This window comes from Centropristis striata, chromosome 16 (genome assembly GCF_030273125.1).
Source record: "Centropristis striata isolate RG_2023a ecotype Rhode Island chromosome 16, C.striata_1.0, whole genome shotgun sequence".
NCBI lineage: Eukaryota > Metazoa > Chordata > Actinopteri > Perciformes > Serranidae > Centropristis > Centropristis striata.
The window spans coordinates 20444386-20466864 of record NC_081532.1 but is presented as its reverse complement, the minus strand read 5'-3'; the positions used below and the strand labels follow the sequence as shown (position 1 = coordinate 20466864).

Below are 22479 nucleotides of genomic sequence, written 5' to 3'. Positions count from 1 at the left end.
ATGCTTTTTAACAGACTTGTCCCAACATTGATTGTATTTCAAAGAACACTAAGTGTTGCTGAAATTACATTAGACTGAAGTGGCTCTTGCTGTTTGCTTCCTGTATGGTTACTGGCCTCTGAGACAGTCATCTCCTGCCCTCTACTGTCAGTGAGTGGTATCAATGAGCAGGCTACGTCATCATAGGCTGTCCTTATATATAGAAATGAAGCTATTTTTCATTTTGTCTAATTTCAGGACTCATTGTTCTACTTTTAAGGATACTGTAACAACAGTATTTTGTGAGGATATTTTCTGTAATTTGGCATGTCAATAAGTAATTAAATGTCTATAATTACAAAATGCCAGAAAGACTAAAGGAAGTTATAGAAAACAAAAGAGAAAAATGTGTTAAATAAGTATCTTTTAAAGCTTAAAGTACAAATAGATTTTAAAAGCTTGAATACATTCAGTTGTAAAGGGGATGTGTTGTTTGATATGGACAGTCAGCTCTGTAGAGTTTGGCTTTTAGCTTAACAATTTGGATTCAGGAGTATAACATTTAGGAAAAAAAGCTGATTAATTAAATATAATTGTGAACACACTGCATTGTGTCATCATTAATTAACCCAAACAATAAATTTCCCACAGCAATACGAAGTGAGAGTAGTTATGATCTGCAATAAATCGTTTACTCCACAGTTGTTTTGTACATGGACAAGGCCAAATCAAATGTACGAGTGTTTCTTTGGGCTCTCCACAAAAGGTGGGTCAGGTCAGGTCAATGTCAAATGGTCAATGGTTTTTTTCAAAAATAATGATGTTAGATAAAAGCTGTGAGACATTCTAAGTATCTCTTTGACTTAATAGTTGAAAAACTCTGCCAACAAATACTTTAGACAATGTTGGACCAGAATGAAAAAACAAGATTTCTATTTTTCCACCATCTCAATTAATTGAAGTAATTATACTATACATCCTGTTTACTGGATTTAATTCTGTATTTAGGCTTTCTGTTACCAACAACACATTTGTACCTAATTGAGTCTTTTTATTCAGTTTTAACCTGGGCCTATATATTCTATTGATGTTATGCCATCTAAAGGTGCACCACATAATACTGTGGCATCTGTAGATATTCATGGCATAAACAAAACAGTTTGCCACCTTCAGCTATATTCAAACACTAAATCTTCCCAAGCTCTTGCACATTTTTTTCCTCCCTCTGCTGCCAGGTCATCAAACTCTACCTCTGCGAATTATCCACTGGCAAACGTTGATAGTATGCTGTACGATCTCATTACTATTTTTATTTTATTTTATTTCTTTGAAGCCAAATGTCTTCATTTAGTCTTCATACCCCCATTGGCCAAGAGAACAGAAGGCAGAAATTAAAGGACAATATGGGCACTTAGCCTAAAGAGTCATTAAATATTTACAGTGATACATTTGGTACACCTTAATGAACTGGCGCGCCCTGGCCACTGGTAACACATTAAAGTTTAAAGTTATATAAAACAGCCTGTTAGTGGGGAATAATGTGCCAGCTGTGGGATCAATTGTCCTGTAAGGAGCTGCGTTCCGCCCTGCGCTGGACTCAGAAACACCACACCACTGCAACACACACTGCTCACTCCGGACTGAAGGACAACAGCAGTCACACGACAGAACAACTCATGGCCAGGTACGCTGCTGTGATCATTTCATCCAATTTAGAAGTTTATTTTTAAGCTGCTTGCAGAGGAATTATTATCCGCATGCAGCGAGAGTTATTATCTTTGTTAAGTAATATTTTGCGCGCAGTTGTTTAGGAATATTTGGTGCGTAATTCTCAGTGTCCTTGCAACTGGCGCACAAAGTCTGGTTAATTTCACTTTACTATTTTACTTTGTATGTCTCCACGTCGATTATTTCTAAAGTCTAAAACGGTGACAACTTTTATGGCTGCAGAAACATGTCAAATCTGACCTTGGTTTGCCATGTAACTGCAACTTGAAACGCCAAATTACAGTGTAACACAATACAAGTAAGACAGTGCTGCTCGTTTTAGAGCTACAAGCAACGGTGACTGCAGCTATTGATGACTGTGACCAAAACCAAGCCAAATGTTGTCCATGCTTGCTTTAATAGGTATTTTATAAAAATAAAAAAAATAAAAAACAACAACTATAATTTGATAATCAGTAGTTTTATGCTGTGAGACACTGACAGCCAATACATTAAGTTTAATGAGCAAGCTGTTAATGTGTTGAGGCTTGGTTTATTTTATTTTATTTATTTATTATTAATGATGTTCTTCATATCATGCAAATGCATTCTGTATAATAGGTATGAGGTCTAATGTGTAGATGTTACTATGAACTTTTAATGCCTTATGTTAATGGTTTATCTTCTTAATAAACAGGAAGTTGTGCTGTCACTAATTCATTCCATTACAGGATGCCACAGAAACCCAGATGCAACGCAATACTCGACAGCTCTGATGTAACACACTTCAATATAGTCAAATGTGTGAGGTGTTCTAATTTCAGTTTCTTTGTGTGCAGGCAACGAAGCGTCTGAGATTTTCATCAAGCTGAACACCATCAAACAGCTTCATCATGATGTATGGACAGATCTTCAATCTGCACAGCCCTGATGATTGCTTTATTAATGTCAATGTTGGTGGGTTCAAACAGAGAATGGAGCACACCGTTCTGAAACGGTTCCCACAAACACGTCTGGGTCGCCTTCTGTGTTGCAGCTCCAAAGAAGCGGCCCTGGAGCTCTGTGATGACTTCAGTCCTGCTGAAATGGAGTACTATTTTGACCGCAATCCACATTTTTTCTGCTACGTTCTCAACTTCTACCTCACGGGCAAAATCCACCTGGTGGACGGGTTGTGCGTAGTTTCATTTATTCAAGAAATTGAGTATTGGGGCATCAAGGAGCGCCACCTAGACTTTTGCTGCAGCAACAAATTCCTTGAACTAATAGAGCTTGCTGAAGATAAGCACTGGGATCAAAGGAGTGATGACCTGCAGTTCCACAGCTCTGACTCGTCTATGGAGGAACTGTCAACTTCGGAGGAAGACGTCAGAATGTTTGAAGGCTCGTGGTGTGCAGATGTCCGCAGGAATATTTGGATTCGACTTGAGAATCCAGGATACTCCACTTCAGCCAAAGTAATGGCTGTAGCTTCTCTAAGTATGGTCATTGTCTCTATCATCGCCATGTGTGTCCACAGCATGCCGGACTTCCAGCAAGTGGACCACAATGAGAAGGAGATTGAAAACCCAGTGCTGGCTTTCTTTGAGAGCGTCTGTGTTCTCTTCTTCTCTGCAGAGTTTATTCTTCGACTGACTGTTGCACCATCAGCCAAGAAGTTCTTGTGCAGTGTTCTTAATATTATTGACTTAATGTCAGTTATGCCCTTCTATGTCACAATGGCCTGTGATATAATGGATGAAGGTGAGAACACAGACCTGGAGAATGTTGGAAAAGTGGTGCAGATCTTGAGGTTGATGCGAGTGTTCCGCATACTGAAACTGGCTCGCCACTCAGTAGGCCTTCGCTCTCTTGGTGCCACACTGCGGCACAGCTCCAGTGAAATTGGACAGCTGTTGCTTTTCTTGTCTGTGGGCATTTCAGTGTTTTCTGCTCTCATTTACTTTGCAGAGAATGAATCTCAGGAGTCAGAGCTGCAGACTATGCCTATTGGCTGGTGGTGGGCCACCATTAGCATGACTACCGTGGGCTACGGGGACACCTTTCCTGTTACACTTGCTGGGAAGCTGATAGGAACCCTGTGCATCATCTGTGGGCTGCTGATCGTCGCTCTGCCCATTACCAACATCTTCAATAAATTCTCCAAGTTCTATCAGAGACAAAAACATCTAGATCTCAAACAGAGCAATAACTGAACCAAAGAGTTCCATGTCAAAACTTTTAATGCCACAAACTCCTTCATTACTCACAACTAATGAGAAGTTGTAAAAGACTCTGATCATGATACATGAACGGGGAAAAGGTGTTGGTTGCACAGTGAACTGTAATAGATATGACTTAAATAAATGGGGGCTTAGTATTTAAAGGTCAAGTCTTTATTTCTTGTGTTGTGACAAATATGTTCAGGGGAAGGGAATAGTTTGACATCTTGGGAAATTTCCTTAACCGTTTTCCACCATTACATTGCCTATGATTAAAAACTAGTGCTAAACTTTGCAAACAGCAACATCAACCAAGTGCAGCAGCACAAGACATAGCAAGCGAGCTAATATCACTTTTAATACATTAGCGAAAAAGACCATCTGTCTTGCACTTTCATTTCGGATAGCCAGGATGTCCGAACAGGCAGCTTTACCTTTGCTCTGGTTAAGGCACGACACCAGAAACTTAAAAACCTCCAACTCCCAGTGGTCCAAAGCTCTCATGTTTGTGGTGTACGCACCAAAATTCCCTTAGTGAACCAGCTTCCAGTCCTGGCAGCACGGCTAACTCAGCTAGAGGACAGCAGCGGTAGAGTCACGTCTTGACTGGAAATAGGGGGAGGATACCCTGTCCAAAAGTAACAAAATTCTGTTCAACTAGTTTTTGGCCAATGGAAACTGGAAGTTACTGGTCCTGGCCAAGAAATAGTGCACAGCAATCTGTAACAAGAAACGGTAACAGCACACTATACTAGTTCAGATTAGTAGAATTTGACAGATTGAGCATAATTAGTGAGGTTTAGAGGTACTGGTAGGTAGATTTTGTTATGTTTGGACAGATCCCGACCAGCTGGTTTTCAGTCTTCATGCTAAGCTAAGCTAACTGTCTGCTGGTTCTAGCTCCTGAAGGGAGTAGTGTCAATCTTTTCAGTTTACTTAAGCAATTACCCAAAATGTCAAACTGCTCCTTTAACTTTATTGGCTTTATAATTGTAGTAATTGTTTAAAAGTACAAGACTATGTATTTAGTTATTGCAGGTTTTTGAATTTCCAAATCTGTATCTACTCAAAAAATATGACACAGCATTCTGTAGTTGTTTATGTCCTTTGTCCAGGCCTGTGTTCATTACTGCCACGCTGCTGCAGTTCTCATCTGCTATTGATCCAAGCGTCTTGTTGGCATGTCTCTGCTTTATTTCGTGTCAAAAGACTTTTAATTGTGCAATCTAGTGAGAGGTTTCTTGTTGTGTGCTGGGTCATCAGAGTAATTATTTCTTAATCAATGTGCCTGGGTCAACATCAGCTGAAGTCAATAACAAATCCTTAGAAGGTGCTGAATCCACAACTCATCCCACGATGAGTAATGCAAGTCTTTGAATGGAGAAGCTGAAACTGGACGATAAAGTTGTGTCTGGATTTGTCACTAACAGGATTTGTACCTCTTCCATTGCCGTCGTTTACAGGTTATATTTCACAGTTGTGTTGAATATATATGCAAGCCAACATTCAGCCGTGCTGTGGTTTAATGCTCTGATTCTTGCTGTGGTTATCTTCATCAGCAGTACTGACGCATATGTTTTATCTGTGTGATCTCTTCCACAGATAACAATGTTACGATCAATAAAAACAAACCAAAATATCTGAGTCGCCCTTCAAAGGTTTGCCAACACTGTAGACAGCAGAAACTTCTGTCTCAAACCAGCTGACTTATATTTCAACCATGGCCCCTACAATTACTGTGTGTTGTGGTCAGATTATTCTCACCTGCAGCTGATGACTACAACATTTGTGGTATATTGCAGCTGTCAGCTGCCAGAGAATTGCTAAGTATCTTTTGGCTTCAGCCCTTAAATAAAGTCTACGTCAGCACACAGGGGTATGGTCACCTTTCATGTTGGGTCCCTCCTCCTGCGTCCTTTTCTTTATACTCAAAGTCACGCTGTATTACACTCTGATTTAGTTCATTGCTTCGGCCTTTTTAAGTGAACACCGCCGTCAGCAATATCTGTGGTCATCTCAATTCTGAAGGACAGCCAGGTGGTTTCTACACATGAACATAGAGAAAGCATCCATGCTGTTGGAGTGCTCTTATCAGAAAACCTGAGAATGACCAACATGAAGCTGTTGATATGATGTTGATTTTACTGACAGGATGGTAACATGGATGTTAACAGCTAACATGCAGGAGGGGTGACATGCCACTCGAAGCTCCTTGCAAATATGAAAATATGCCATGAGCTTTGTTGAATTGAGCTGCAGTTCAGACTATTTATTGTTTGTTTGTTTGATCATTATATTCCCTAGGATATCATTTAGGCTACATTATGAAAACAATTATTATAGATTTTCGTTTGAAGTTCAATCAAGTGTACTATTTCAGTCACTCTCAGCATTCTCTCAGTCATTACTCTCTTGAGTTGAGAAGTAACAAGAGCCATAAACTTCATGTGCAGCACATCAGTTTCATGCTTTTATATCGGAACTATATCAAATTGCACCATCCCTATCAAAAATATAATAAGTAAATCCTACAACCTAAAATGCGTATGAATAGCTAAGAGAAAGATCACTCAACTTTGCAGTACCTCTCAACGCCTTAACAGCTAATTGTTTTGGTTTCACACCATATAAAATAGTGTTTTTCCCAGCTAACAGCTGTTTTTGGTGATTAAACCTATTGTACACTACCTGCTCAGCCAGCTACAGCTGGCAGACAAAGTTAGTAATTACCCTATAGCTTGCTGGTTAACATAGTGACGCACTTACTGTAAGTCACTTTGGGCAAAAGCGTCTGCTAAATGACATGTAATGTAATGTAAAAGAGCTTAAAAGGTAAACGTCTTTTCAGGAGATGTTGGAGACAATAAAGCAGCTAGAAATTTGGACACAAATATGACTCTGCTGAATGCTTTATATCATAGTGTTACTCTGCTAATATTGCCTACACAGCTTGTTGTGCTGCCCCCAAGTGGCCAAATAATCCAATTAAGTACTGACATGCCCATTGTGTACATTGAAAGTTGTTGACTGCTGTAATTGTAATTTTGCTTTGGAACATCCCTACTTGATCTGGTTGATCAGACTGCTGACGCCTGAACGTGACAATACTTTTTTTTATTTATTTTTTATACACAGAATCATTCTGAGATTTGGCTTAGTTGCTGATATCTGGTGATTCATTGTTTTCTGAAAGTAAGTTATCACATCTAAGAATTTTTTTTTTGCAGCCCATCTTGAATGCTTTCTTACTCGAGCACCATAATAACGCCTGCCTAGCAGTTTACTGGCTATCGAGCAGGGCCTGAGCCACATGTCTCAATATGTCCATGTCTAATGATTATTAACTATGTTGTTTAGCCTGTTACTGCTTTGCTGGTTTCACAGTGGCTTCACAAGCCTGAAATCAATTTCTATTTAATTACCCTTGCAGGGTTATCAGCTGCTCTGCTTACTCAGCACATGCACATTCCCTCAGAATGAACATGTTGTGCTCAAATGAAGGGCTTGTTCTTGAAATGCAACTTTTGCAGTGGAGGAAAACAGCACCTGAAAAAGAAAAGGGACAAAGAAGAATAAAAGGTAGCAAATATGCTTCTACGTCTTATATTCAGTCTGAGATGTAATCAGATCTCAGGATGAAAATCGATTTAATCCGAGCACACAGGACAGTGACAGGAAAGGGAAATAACAGATGCACATGATCATATATATACACAATCAGATGAGTGTGTAGCATGTGGTTTAACTTGAAATTTTTAGCTGTAAGCATGTGCAGTGTTTCCTAGAATATGTCCCCACTGTACCTAATTAAAGTTACATTTTAAACAAGTGCACAGTTCAGTCTATGAAATGCTCTCAGTTACACATCTGTCTTTGCAGACTAAGCAAATTCATTTGTCGTGATTAAATTACACTGTGTCTCTCTGTGCCAACCACTTGACTCACATCCCAGAAACTAGACAAGAAAGTGTTTGATTTCAAGGAAAGTGTCCATGCTTGGATTTCATTTCTATTAATGTCTGAAGGACGCTGGTACACAGATAAAGTCATATTACGCTCTTCTGACACATTGACATGATTAAACACGGTCAGTATTGCTGCAGTATAGCGGCTGACTTCAGCTACACTGTGGTGTCTCATCACATTTTCTGTACAGCATGATTGATGAGAAAAAAAGTGCTGATTAAAGTAAAATGACAACCAAAGCATAGATTAAACAGAGGATGCATTTTTTACAGCATGACAGGAGTAAGAGTAAAGAAGGTGAGGAGTATGAAGGAGAAACAAGGTCAGGTTCATTTGTCACACAGCAGGTCAGTGGTACAGTTCATAATTCATTTCAGCACCTCAGAGAAAATAACACTATTTTCATATAGGAATTTAACAACAGACTCCAACAACAGAAATGTTGTTTCACAGCTGCTTTACTCAAAGATATTTACATTCTGCTGACAGAGAAGAGTTTCTCCAGGCTGTGGTATAGGGCAGGATTGTGGTTTTGTTTCAATACTGATAAAGCGTGTGAGGTCAGCGTAAATCCAACATGTCCATTTTATTGGAAGCTGAGCAGCAGGCCAGTACCCTGTTCTTGTCCTTTGTCTTGTATTGATCATGTTTCTTTCCTAAAATCCCCTACTTGTATTCATCTGACTGTAGTTTTCCTTCTCTGAACTGAAGGAAAGTTACTTATATGTGTTGTGACAAATAGTCAGCTATGCAGGTGCTGCGGGTCAGTCTGTTAATTTAACCATACATCGATACATGTGTGCTGTCATTTGTCATTTTCCTTCAACTTAAGTTCCTCTAATATTTAAGGTGACTATGTTTTGCCTCCCATGCTGTAAAACTTTTCTTTAATCTATCTATAAAAGCAAGAAGCGTCTGTGTGTGTGTGTGTGTGTGTGTGTGAGAATGTGTGTCTAGGGTATATTTCGCAAGATTCGTATGTGGCTTTCGCATGGCATGAAGGTGTGCATCTTTGATTTTGAAGATTTTTTCATTCATTTTTCAAAATATCATTGTTTCCAATTGGATGCCTTTTAGGGGAGCTCCTCCCCATTGTGTAATAGGCCTACACCTGGTCAGTAAGGCCGGATTAAGCATATGGGCAACTGGGCAATTGCCGAGGGGCCCAAGACATTTAAAGGGCCCAGGGCAGTGTGGGCACAAGCAACATATCTGGTTGTCTCTTGCTTATATGTTAAACTGTCCATCTGAGCCGTTGCTTAAAAATGAATTTTGAAGTGACAGGGTGATTTCTGTTTAAAATGAGCTGAGGACCAAAATGCTACTTGATTCTAGATTCTTGATTTTTGTTTGTGTCTTGTCTTCCTCTGTGATGGCTCTATCAATTCAATAGATTTGTGCTGGGAATAGGTGTTGTTAAATAAATATTGGATGCTTTGAAAGTGGTTGCTAACTTATTTTTTTGTGAAAATTGAGGACACTTCCTTCCCTATCTTTTTCTATCTTTTTCTACTGTGTCCTTGAGTGCCAAGAAAGGCGCCTTCCAAATAAAATGTATTATTATTATTATTATTATTATTATCTATGCAGTGGGTCAATTTTGCCAGGTTATACTGCTGCTGATGTGTTTTGTTTTCATAACATCGTGAGTGAGTGGCCTTGTGATGCATTTGTAGTTCTATGAGCGTTTGCACATCTGTACATGAAAATGCACTTGATGACAGTTGGTTATTGATGTATTGAGTATATTAACTGTACATTACTGTAATTTATTCTATATTTTGCCAGATTATGGTGATTCTGGGGTTGTGATGATGGGGCCCTTGAATATTGTTGCCCAGGGTACAGCAAAGTGTTAATCTGGCCCTACTGGTCAGTAACCCAATTCACTCTGGATTTGCACGCCTGACTCATCTCATCTGTAAGTCTATTTAGCCTACCTATCTTTCGGAGTTTTAAAGTGCGCTACAAGGTTCGATTTTCCAATAATATTTGAATATCAATGTTCAATGTGCTGGATGGTGTGAGTACCTTTTGAAAAGGAAGTGTTTTATGGAGTTGCAGACGTTGTAGCGGTGTGCATGTAATGTGCAAATTCTGTTATTCGCAATTAGCATGCTAAGCGGAGATTTAGCTCTATTAACTTCTTATGTTGCATCTCCCACAATAAGAATACATTTTTTCCTATGGGCACTGCATTAGTAGGCCTACTTATTCTTTCATTCATTATCCTTAAAGTTCTGCTGAACTCAGGTCACGGGGCTGGAGCCGATCCCAGCTGAGGCAGGGTAAACCCTGGACAGGTCGCCAGACGATCACAGGGCAAACTCATAGAGACAGACAACCATTCATGCTCTCATTCACTCCTACAGGATGTAAGACATGTTTATGCAATAAACTTTTAGCATCTTGGCTTTCTTTAACAGGAGGAAAGATTTTAGTAATGGGATTTTTGTCATGTAGATCTTAAGTTATCAGTCGTCAAATCTATCATAAAAAAGTCATACAATGATATATATATTTAAAAAAATACAATAGAAATGTCATAGCATAGTATGACAATATGAGACATAAGACATCATAGTATAGTATGTCATCAAGAATATCATAAAAACATCACAGTCTCACTTCTCATATCTCTTCAAAATATTCTATGTTGTCAAAAATATACACATACAAAATATGTGAAACACGTCATAGTATAGCCTATAGTATGTCGTCATAATTATGAAAAAAAGTCATAATATAGCATGTCAAATTATATTTAAAAAAAACCCATCATGGTATAGTATGTCATCAAGATTATTTAAAAAAAAACCCGTCATGGTATAGTAGGTCATCCAAAATGTGAAAGAAAACGTCATAACATACTATGAAAAAACGTCATAGTATAGTATGTAATCAAAAATATCATAAAAACGTCATGATATACTGTGTTGTCAAAAATATAAAAAGGTCATAGTATATTATGTTGTCAAAAATATAAAAGCGTCATTGTATAGTATTGTCAAAATATAAAAACGTCATAATATAGTATGTCGTCAGAATTAGGAAAAACACGTCATAGTATAATATGTCGTCCAAAATTTGGAAAAAAAAGTCATAGTATATAGTATGTTGTCAAAAATAAATATAAATAAAAAAAAAATCATGAAACATATCTCATCATGACGCATAGTGTGTCATCGAAATATCTTTAAACATCATAGAATAATATGTCGTCAAAAATATGACAAAAATTTCATAGTATAGTATGTCATCGAAATATCATAAAAACGTCAAATTATAGTATGTCGTCAAAATTATGAAAAAGTCGTAAAAAGTTTAATAAAAACGTCATCAAATACTGTGTTGTCAAAAATATAAAAAGGTCATAGTATTGTATGTTTTCAAAATATCATAAAAGCGTCATTGTATAGTATGTTCTCAGAAATATCATAAAAAAGTCATACTAATTTATGTTGTCAACAATTTTAAAACGTCATTATATAGTATGTTGTCAGAATAATGAAAAACACGTCATGATATAGTAGGTCATCCACAATTTGAAAGAAAAGGTCATCATATAGTATGTCGTCAAAATTATGAAAAAAAGTCATAGTATAGTATGTCATCAGAATTATGAAAAAAAAATCATAAAAACCTCATAATATACTATGTCGTCAAAAATATAAAAAGGTCATAGTATAGTTGTCAAAAATGTGAAAAAAACATTCTTATTTCAATATATACTATTATATGGAATAACAGCTGTACACTTTATTGGTGTATGTTATGTTTTACTGCTAAATTTAAGAAACACTATAAATATCATTCCAGTTATTTTTTTTTTGTGTGTGTTGTAATTCCTATCTGCTGCCACTTGAGAGCAGTAAACGCATATGATTTCAAACACGCTCATCTCAGCCAGTCACCTAACAGCTGCATTAAAAAGAAAGAACTACACTTTTTGAAGTCATTTGAAACACACTCCGGCTGGGTACAGACAAAACATTCACAATGATTACACAGAGATGTTTTTATTACAGTCAATTTGCTGGCAGTTGGTTCTAATGAAAGACAAGTATTTTCTTGTTGAGAGGCTTTATTGCAGCTGATATATCAGCATATAGATCTATTGATAAATGTCTGCTAGTGTCAAGTTTTTAATAAGCAGAGTCATTCCATTTCTCAATGATGGGACATGAGCCTGGAGAATGATAGAAGAAGGCCTAGCAAACACATTGGAAATGTCATTTAATTTCCAGCTTTTTATTCTACTAAACCATTAGCATATGAATAAAAATATGTAACCAGATCAAATACCAACATACTGAGACTATAATGAATATACATCCCATCACCATGAGCCATTATAAAAGGACTGTTTATATAGTGAGTGAGACGGTTTTATTAGACTGTGTTAGTTTTAGTCTGGTGGCAGCTTTGACTTTCCTCTCGTGGTTTATATCAACATTACAATGAAAAATTAAAGCTCTCCAGCACAACAGGCAACTCCTCATAGTGTATCTGGAGAACAGGTTTGTGATGACATTAGATTTTTACCAGTATAGGACATATATCGTTATTAATTCACACTTTTCTGTGCTGCTAACAATAATTAAAGTATAGATTTTAAGCATATATATAAAAGCATATATAAATACCTGTGTCCAATGTAAATAAAATCAATAAAGCAATTTGATTGCTTCTAAAACAATCAAGCAACTTACTTGTAGTTTGTCTTTCATTTCCTCAAACCAAGTCACTGAATTACATCCTTTGGGGGGGAGTGCATTTGCATAAACGAAACAGGACAATTTCAGGTTGAAAATTATTATTTTTTATTATTATTCATTTAAATTAACAAACACTGCTATACATATTGCTGTTTTTTATTAATTTTGAATCATTTTAAACAGTTAAAGCATTTGGAAAAGAAGTAATAGTTGAAAACAGGCGACAGACAGTAGATGACATGTACAGCAGAAGATCTACAGTCAATGGCTTTCCTATGTGTGTCGAGGGGCTCCAGGATATTTCAACATACAGACATATCAGACTCGCCCACAGTAATGTTTTTGGTTATCATTTCATTTCTCTTTATGTTGTCGTACAGGATGTTAACCCCCCCTTCCCCAATCATCGAAACATAAACAGCGGACATGTTCTTTCCAAAGTAGCAGCAGCAGCTTGTATTGAATTGCAAAGTCCGTTTTCTGCATCCAGCACAACAAAAAGTCTTCCAACCACAACTTTTATTCCTCTGATAACAAAAAGGGTTTGAGCAAAGATGACCCCCCCCCCCCCCTTTTACCCCTGACATTATATCCATTAGGAATGTTTGAAGTAAACAAAAAAAGTCCCAAATATCACTGTTGTGTCCTTCTCAGTGCACAGTATTGAAAACCCTCATCCCTTTAAGATACACACAAGTAAAAATAATGAAAAACAAGTGCTTTATAGAACTTCAGAGATATTACATCGTCTCAAGGTGTCCCCTCTTTCATCTCAGGCCAGCTGTAAAAAGAGTTCTCTTATATCCCTTCCTATTGACAAAAAATGGACTGCGTCTGGCCCTTGTTTAAAGCCAACACGGCTAAGTTTCTGCAGAGTACCTCCATGCTGGCATATGTTCATACACCCGTAAATCAGCACATCTGACTTGAATTTAAACATCATTTCTTTACTAAAAGTGACAGATTTACAAACACAGTATAAACAGGGTTGACATCATTGGCAGCTGGCGACAGTCTAGACCACAGTGGCTTTTTTTCCCAAATTTGAGCAAAATCCCTCCTTTTGAGACAAAGACGGACGAATTACAGGATTACATGTGTCAAACAAACCTTTTTGGCTTTTTGAAACCTGACCTGCCCTGAGAGGCAGTGTTGAAATAAAAGGTAAGACCTTTATTTAGAGAAAGACAGAAACAAGGTCAGAATCCAGTGGGAGGAGGGGTTTGTTCAAACTTTTGTGTTGTCTCAGCGGAAAAAAGACGAACCTTTCTCGACACGATGGAGCGATGAAGTTTCTCATCCCTCCACGTGTATTACCGCCGCTGCAACACTAGACCATACGGCAGCCTGCAGTCGTGCAACGCTCTTCACGATGGGGTTCTACTACACATGAGAGATATCCCTGACATCAATGTAAATCACATACACTTTGTCATAAACAGGTTGTAAAGTTCAGGTACAGAATCACTGAGGAAAAGCACACCAATACTACTGTAAAGTCAAGCCACTATGGCAAAATAGAAGGTATAGAGTATTGAGGAACTAGTCATTGATTGAAAGTTGGCTCGTATCCTTTGCAACACTGAGGAGTGCTTTGGTCACTGCACAGATGACCGTTTTGCTTTTCTACAGGCAGATTAAGGAGAGGACAATGTCTCAACAAAACACTTTGTAAAATTGAATCAGCACAGGCCATAAATACAATTAAAGAGATGGAAATAGCGTTGGGAATGTGTACACACTCGTAGTAGCGATTCCTGAATCGAGGTCCAAGTTAGGAAAAGGACAAGTCGAAAATGGAAAAAGAGATGAGAGGAAGTCTTTTTGCTCGTTGTCTCTTTCTCTCCTCAGAAATTCCAGCAGAACGCTGACCTCGTTTAGTGATTTATTGATTCGTCTTGGCGGAGTGCAAGTGTCGGCCACATGGCTTTTTAAACATTTTCAAAAAAATATATTAAGAACGCGCTCTCTAGGTGTAGTCACATCAACCTACAGTTGCCAGATTCAGGCATGTTTTTCTTCAGAATTGTCTTCCCAGTAAACAAGTCGACACTCTGGAGTTGAAATGGCGAAGGGATGACACTTTTTTTAGGATTGGTGCACACACTCTTACGGATAAATTTTTTTTTACACTGAAGCAGAACAAGAAGAAACACGCGGCGTAGCCCTTGTGGGTCTCCCTGCGGAGAGGGAAACGGCTCACATAGTCATCTTGGTCTGGACTCTTGAATGTGCTCTTGGGTCTTTTAAAAGACACTGGAGAAAGGAGGGAGGGGGCGCAGTTGATCCTCATGCTTGCCGTCAGCCACAGTGTTTGTTTCTCAGCTGTGCCGAGCAGAGCCCTCGCTCAGAGGGCTAGGAGGGTGGGCGAGTTGAGGGAGTCTGAGGACTGGTCCCCGCTGCTGCTGCTGCGCCGGTGGGCCTTGGAACAGGACTCGGAGGAGGGCGAGGGGCTCTCTGGCTCCAGCATGCTCGGGTAGGTGAATATGAGGCTCGGGGCGTTCGGCGTGGCGGCCGGGGTGGATGCCGCCACCACCGGCGTGTTCAGGCTGTCTCCATCTGTGCAGTACATCCCTCCGCTGACGATGCCGCCGCCCAGGCAGATGGGCTTGATGACGGAGCGCTGGGGCTTGCCCACCTCCTCGTCCTCCGGCTCCTGCTTCACAACCACGTGGTTCATCTGAGCCCTGTTGACCATGTTGGGGCGCATGGTCAGGGGGAGGGGGGCGCACTGCTGTTGCTGCTGCTGCTGCTGCTGGTGCTGCTGGTGTTGCTGGTGCTGCTGGTGCGCCGATGTCGCGTGGCGGTCGTCGATGGGGAGCTTGCACACGGGATTGTGAGCAACCAGCATGAACTCCAGCTTGTCTTTCTCCTTCTGCAGGGTCTCGATCTCCTTCTGCAAGTCTGCTTTCTCCTCCTCCAGCTTCTCAGTCTCCTGTGAAGACAAACAGAAAATATGATTGAGCACTTAAGTGAAAGTAAGAGCAGATTTGTTTATTTAGTTCAGTCTCGGGTGCAGAAAGATGACCCATAAAGGGTAAAAAGAGATGGGGACCAACATGCAATGGCATCCCCATAACCCCTAAGCAAGCAGGACAGATTAAATTTGATAAAAACTATACTGTAACAGCGTTTTCAGAAATATTCAGTGACAAAATGCCAGGAAATTGAGAACATGGCTGCAAATTATCACATTAAAACGCTGCAATTGAAATTTCTTGAAAAATCAGGTTGCATGTGTGTTCCTCTAAAGCACCCAAAGAGGGCACTGTTTGTTTGCTGCAGTTTTCCAACCACACAAAATAGCACAATCAAGAATTCATCATGGGCCATTTAGACTTGAATGCTTGAATTTGACTTTCCCATAATGACAGTGCATTGTTTGTGTCTCAGAGATATGAGATCTGCACCAGAAGCCTGTCATTAATTTGTCACATAACAAGATCCCATAAAAAGCCGTTTGTCAGTTCCAGACAGCAGGCAGATAAAGATAAGCCGACATACTGTCTGAGAACTTTGACTCGTGGGCAAAGGTATGAGGAAGTTGAGCACAAGGAGGCAGGGGAGGTGCCCAGTGAGACACTCAAAAACATGATATCAGTCAATCAAAAGGGGACATTAAAACAAATAGTGCTCATGCTTCTCACTGGAACGCGACACTTCCTTTTTCAGATTTTTTTTAAAACAGCCGTGTGAAGACGGAAAGGATTTTTTTCCCCCTCTAGAACCAAAGCGTGTGTGTTTGTATATGTGTGTGTGCACGCAGCATGTCTCTATGTGGGATTGTGAGACAAGCAATTGGCCCCTTTTACAAAATGTCCTTCATTCATGGAGACAGCTGCCTAAAGCAAATTCCATTCCCGGGGGTTTTTTAAGGCCTGACAAGCTCAACCTCACTGTAATTCGGCTAATTAGTCCATTTAGATGCCGTTACTGTCTGCCAGGCAGGGCTGCGAGACAGCCCTACCTCTGTCTACAGCTGCCTGAGACAAAAAGCTTTTCATCGCCTGTCATCTCCTCACTCAGACCTTGCACTCAGAGACACAGCGAGAGTCAAACCAGTAATGCAAGGTTGTAAATTTAGGTGTGGAGTTCAATCACTCGTCAAAAATCTGGACTCCTGCCAGACTTCTCAACAAGTGTGACTTCTTTTTTTTTCTCCCTGTGCATTTATTCTCTGTGTGAAAATCATTTCTTTTGTTAATTTTTTCTGCATCAATAATAAGGAAATGTTGCTGAAAAACAGGAAGCATGGCTGTTTATAAGCTGGAGGTGGCTGCCGCATAGGAGGAACAACATGCTCCAACACTTACGCTGATTTGTGGTCATATTGTGTGATTAAAGCATTAGTCTATTACAGATTCTGATCTGGTGGCTCCAGATGTAGAAGTTTCTACTCACCCCTTGCAGCATCTCTGTCAGCTCTCGCCTGCGGTTGCGGCATTTGGCGGCGGCTAACTTATTCCTCTCACGCCTCACCCTCCTTTTCTCCTCTTCCTCTGGGGTGAGCTGAGGGCAAGTAAAGAAGGAACACAGCAGGTAAAATAAGCTGTTTGACAGATACACACACACACACACACACACACACACAATCAATATGAAGCGAAGAGCAGGAGTATAAACAGGAGCTGGGTGCTACTGGCTGGCTGTGAGGAGAATAATGATACAACGACGGAGAATTTATTGGCCTCATAAAATAAACTCAATTTGCTTTTTTTCCCATTGAACAAACATGTTTTTTTTACTGAATTCTAATGGGAATATTAAAGTGTTTCTGGATCGAACACACTTTAAATTGCTTTGTGAAGCAATATTATGCTTTATAAAAACAAATCAAAGTCAAAGTTATGAACCAAAAGTTCCCCTAGTGGTCTTTTTGCAGTCCCCCACATTGTCATCCAGGTCCCTCACCTGTTCGTCCCTCTTGCGTCTGCCCCTGGCGTCCCCGATGGAGCGGATGACCCCGGGCCGTGCCAGCGTGTTGTGACCCAGCAGCCCTGATCCGTTGGGCATGTGATGGCCGTACGGGTGGGAGCGGGAGTAAGGGTTGGACATGGAGGTGATGACGGTGGGCTGCACCATCCACTGTAGGTCTTGGCTGGTCGTGATTGCATTGATGGTGGGGATGAAGGCACTGTTGGAGCCGGGCATGTCGACTCTGTACTTCTGGAAAGAGAAGGGATGAGGGAGATGTGATGAGATGGGGTGCATGATCACATCTAAGGACGTTTTTCAGAAAAGCGGGGTGGCATTCACTTCTTGCAGAGGACTGAGACTATATGATGCTGTGTCAATGCATGCAACTTAATCCCATAAGCATCTTAGTTTCTATCTACGAGCCCTGCCTCATTCCGCTGACAGCTCAAGCGCAGAGACACACACCACCACCCACCATTATCAAATTCACACACTTTCCACATTACAAGCTTATAGTAATGATTCAATCCACATAGGCACAACACTGGGTATGTAACCCCTGGAGTGGAACAGTGACACATGCTGTGATTCATGTGGGAAAGCCCAAGGTGTCCAGTGCATCTCACTTTACTACAATAACCATGAGACAAAACACTGCACTGGGGAGTGTAACACATGTCTGGACTAGCAGCAGCGTAAATATACATATTATTTTGACTGGATGGATAATGTAATGTGGTGGCATCGACCTTCTTCTATTGTAAAGAAGAATAATTGCTCCGGAGGGATTTTTTTGAGATACAAAATCTGATAAGTAACAATAGTTTTTTTATTTAAATGTTGGAATAACCTTGAATTAAAAAAAAATGTTATTTGTAGTCAAATAATGAATTTGCTCAAAATTGTGCTGTGATGCAGGATATTATGTTTCTGTTTTTGTTTTTTGTTTTAAAAAGGCTTCATCTTTGGCACTAACCTTTTACATGATGGATAAAATCCTCCTATGAGATTTTAAATGTATAAATATCTATATCCTGTATGCGTTAACTGGCTGTAACAATGATCACCAGTATGGGAAACTATGTCAGATCAGTTATTACTTCATGTCTTTAGAGTGCATAAACAGACCGGCTGTCTGCCTGTGTGCGTAAATTACGCACGTCCCCATATCCCCGTTATTCCCGACTTTCCGTCGGACATCCCGGCAGTCTGTTGGAACTTTGTTTATCTGGTGACTCATTGTGTATGGGATTTGTTAAGCACATGAGAAACGCGGTCAGTTCCAGTAAGGGGGGAAGCAGTCAGCTGTAAGAAGCCAGACACTTCGCCAGAATTATGTGAGCGGATTTTTTTCTGGCGAGCTTGGCTTCAAAGTAAGAGCAATAAAATTCCCATTAAAAAAAAAAAGAATAAAATAAAATCTGATAAATTGTATGAAATTGAGTTAGACTGACACAGACATTCAGCAGAGAGAAACCCCAGTTTAACCAACATAACTTGTGGTCTGAAAAAAAGAGAAGAAAAATCTATTGGTCTAATAAAACTGAAAAAAGTCTTGTTTTGATACGTCTCAATAAACCTAACAAAGGTCATGTTCCAGCCCGCTGTAATAGGAAACAGACAGGCAGCCAGTGTGTGATTACAGGGAACCAGAGCAATAATAGATACGGGCCAGAAGTCGTTTACCGTAATATTGCGTGAGCCTGACGACGCTTTTCCACAGAAGTGGGCTATACGCAAGACTTGGCTGCGAGTACACAACATGCCTCTTCCCGGATTTATATCCTATTATTTGTGAATATATGGGCACGGCGTCATCGCGTTACACTGGCACACCTGCAGTTTACAGACTGAGTGGTGTATCTCACTGAAAAGGCATGAAGTCTTAATCTCTAGTGAAACCGAGGAGATGGATAAAGTATTTCTCGTTGATGAAATGCAAGCTTTTATTTGCCCTGCGCTCCCGGTCTGTGCGCGCTTCCAGGTGGAATAAATCTGCCATGTGCAGAGCCAGACCAGTCTACTAAAATCAGACTACAATCTGGTCCATGATCATGTCATTTCTGATTGTCCAATAACAGATTAGTTGCCTTAAATGCCAACTTTAACTAAACTTAAATCTCAATTTTGCAGCAAGATACATCCCTGGTACTCTTTATAACTGGTGGCCAAAAGAATTTAGACATATTTACTCGTGTTATATCGCCTGTATCAAGCAGCACTTGCCTGTTGAATTCCCCACCACAGACTTTATCACTACGCGTTTATTGCCAGACTGTGGGTCTGCAATGTCTAAACAGCTCAGGGTATGGTTTGTACTCTATGTGCTCTAAAGGAATTATCATCCTTATAATGCATGCGCGTAAAATACCGCCTCCACCCCATAATTATTACAGTTTTACGCACGGACAGGAGAGATGAGAGCGCTGGAAAAAGGACAGTAGATCTGAAATGGACATCTGGAAATCCCAGACAAATTAAATGTAATGTCTCCAATTCTCCTGCACTTAACAGCTCACAAATGTGTTATTTAACCTGCACGTTTTAAGGTTTTGTGTTACCATAAGCGCTAACCGAAGAAAAAAATATGCATCTCTATGTATGTGTGCGAAATGAACCACATATACGCGATTTACTGTGCACGCCAGCCAATGCGCACATTTGATTAAAAGTGCACGATCCGTTGGCATTTAGACAACATATACAATAATTCTAATGGAGTGCGTCCATAATACTTGTCAACAGATCGAGTGTTGCATCTGTTGAGTCACAGAATCAATCAGTGTCATTGGGTTCATCCGTTTTTCCCAAGCGACCTGGAGAACGCCTTTAAAATCTATTAAGCGCGTTACCGTGACAAAAGGCTATCTATACGGCAGAAAAACCTACATTTCTAAGATGTTGCGTGCCTGACAACAAATTAAGAAACATATGTGTATATATGAGGGTACTTTCTGTAGGTAATAGAGCTGAAGCCCGGTGTTTCTTGTCTTACCTGGTAGCTTGAGGTAGAGATCGGACTTCCGATCGTGCTGCTGCCGCTTGTGAAGGACTCTGGCTGGGCCGGAGAGGTGCTGCTGCCGCGGGACGACGTGTCGTAGTTCCCGGAGTAGTCCTGGTACATGGTCCAGGAAAGAGGAAGATTTCAGTAGACTGCTTGAGATCTGAACCCCCTTTTTTTTCTTTAAATCCTCGCAGTAAAAAAAAGGCACCAAAAGAAAAAATCCTCTGACTCGAGACGTTGTTAATTTGGGATATCCAGAGAAGAGTTGGCAAAGACTAAGTGCAAATATGCTCCTCTTAATTAAAACATCTTACAGATATTGCCAGTCAAAATAAATATTTTCTTCAATGCTTCCTGCTTGTACTTTTATTATTCTAGAGCCGCAGGTAGACCTACACTACACTACTGTAGATCCTCTCAGGTGCGCAAACTTCAACCTAAAGTCAGCAGCACACCTTCAGCAGTCAGATCCAGTGGAGACAGTGAACCTGTAGTTAGTGACTCACGCAGGTTAACATTCGCTTTCTGTTGCCTGGCTAATCTTCTCACTATTTTCCGTCGACTTGCCTACTACACACTCTATCTGAGCTCTCTGCTGTTCACGGAACAGTTCGAACTTTTTTTTTTTCTTTTCCTTTTTACCACACTTCCTACAGATGACTCACTTCAATGGCACTATGAAGAACTGCAACGGCTTTTCAACACCAACGAAACAGCCTACGTCACGGACTGGGCGTTGCGACTCGATCCAGGGAGGGGTCGTGTCTGGATAAGGCAGTGAAAAGGAAAAGATCCGCTCTGACCATCCTTCGCCCAGCGGACACTGGAGATATTGGACACGCAGGGAAAGAGTAAAAGCTGCTCAGATATAACCGGACAGATGTATTTTTTGATACGAACGTCAGTGCCTGCTGCGGAGTTCACTGTTTGTCTCACTTGCTTTGGTCCATTGACGCATGTTTCCTAAAATGGACAGTTGCGTCAGAGAGCGCGTGTGGGTTTCCTTGGTAAAGGAAGCGTCAGACACTGGAGGGATTCCCTCCCCTCGCGCACTACACTCCGGACTCGGAGCTCTCAACGCGCTGGTCTCGGTCCGGTTATTGATCAATGCTGGAAAAAAAAAGATATTACAGCTTTAAAGGCTTAGATGGAAAACGTAACGACGCAAGCTGCTTGAAAATCCGTCACGTGGTCAGGCAGAGTTGAAGCATTTCTAGGAAGTTTTCAGTCCCACGTTTAATTCAATATCTGTGATCAGCCCTCACAATGCACAACATGTACTGACAACACAAGATGCCACGCGCGCCCGTTATGTTAAGACACGCGAGCTTGAACACTTGCCGGCTTTCATCAGTTACTGTTCCCGGTAATAAAGAGCACTCAATATGATTGGACATGCACTGTTTCTGCACAATCCAGTCATTGTGCCACTTGGCGGCGGCGCATTGTGCGTGATTTGGAGAGCGTAAACTGGCACAGAGCGTAAAGGATGGCACACAACAGCGCGGTCCCGTGTAAATGGTCAAATGGCCCGGCGGTGAGGTGCACACAACAGTGCGGCACGGCTGCTTCAAAGGGATCTCAGTGAAATGTGGGCTAATTGTAACTCGGACGCACCTCATAAACAAGGGCACGGCGCCCAGAATGTGACACGTTACAAGATATGAAATGGCGTATTAAGTATAATCCAATCTGCTATGGTTCCTATTTTAATCTCTATCACCATAACTGGTTATGCTGAGCTCTTTTAAAGCCGTTTGCCGCGCGTGTTTGCCAGGAAGAGTCGCTCCCATCAAAAAGTTTCACATGCTCCGTTCAGCCGGGGGAAGTTGTGCAGAGGGAAAATAATCTGAGGGGGGTTTTCTGAGGTGACCACTCGCCGCGGAGGGACTGACTTTATGTACTTGCTCATAACGTGAAAACGTCAATTACACATTAGCTGCTCCAGCCCTCCAATATGTCACCCTTTCCAAAGTCAGTGGGTGTC

The 22479-nt window shown here is 40.5% G+C and overlaps 2 protein-coding genes across 2 annotated transcripts; one reads left to right on the top strand and one right to left on the bottom strand.

Moving 5' to 3' along the window:
- Positions 1 to 2557: 2557 nt before the first annotated feature.
- LOC131988575 (potassium voltage-gated channel subfamily S member 3-like) lies at positions 2558 to 4332 on the top strand. Its single transcript, XM_059353718.1, has one exon. It carries the CDS (start codon positions 2580 to 2582, stop codon positions 3879 to 3881), a length of 1302 nt encoding a protein of 433 aa, XP_059209701.1. The 5' UTR covers positions 2558 to 2579; the 3' UTR covers positions 3882 to 4332.
- A 9461-nt stretch (positions 4333 to 13793) lies between these two features.
- On the bottom strand, positions 13794 to 21139 carry fosl2 (FOS like 2, AP-1 transcription factor subunit). Its single transcript, XM_059353677.1, has 4 exons — positions 20484 to 21139; positions 17483 to 17737; positions 16973 to 17080; positions 13794 to 15506 (listed from the first exon to the last, which is right to left on the bottom strand). Exons 1-4 carry the CDS (start codon positions 20610 to 20612, stop codon positions 14919 to 14921), a joined length of 1080 nt encoding a protein of 359 aa, XP_059209660.1. The 5' UTR covers positions 20613 to 21139; the 3' UTR covers positions 13794 to 14918.
- Positions 21140 to 22479: the final 1340 nt, after the last annotated feature.

Coding starts and splice junctions, on each gene's coding strand:
- LOC131988575 (XM_059353718.1), top strand. CDS start 2,580: ATGATGTATGGACAGATCTTCAATCTGCACAGCCCTGATGATTGCTTT.
- fosl2 (XM_059353677.1), bottom strand. CDS start 20,612: ATGTACCAGGACTACTCCGGGAACTACGACACGTCGTCCCGCGGCAGC. Junction 17,738..20,483: donor TCTCTACCTCAAGCTACCAG/GTAAGACAAGAA, acceptor TTCTCTTTCCAG/AAGTACAGAGTCGACATGCC. Junction 15,507..16,972: donor TGACAGAGATGCTGCAAGGG/GTGAGTAGAAAC, acceptor TTGTCTTCACAG/GAGACTGAGAAGCTGGAGGA.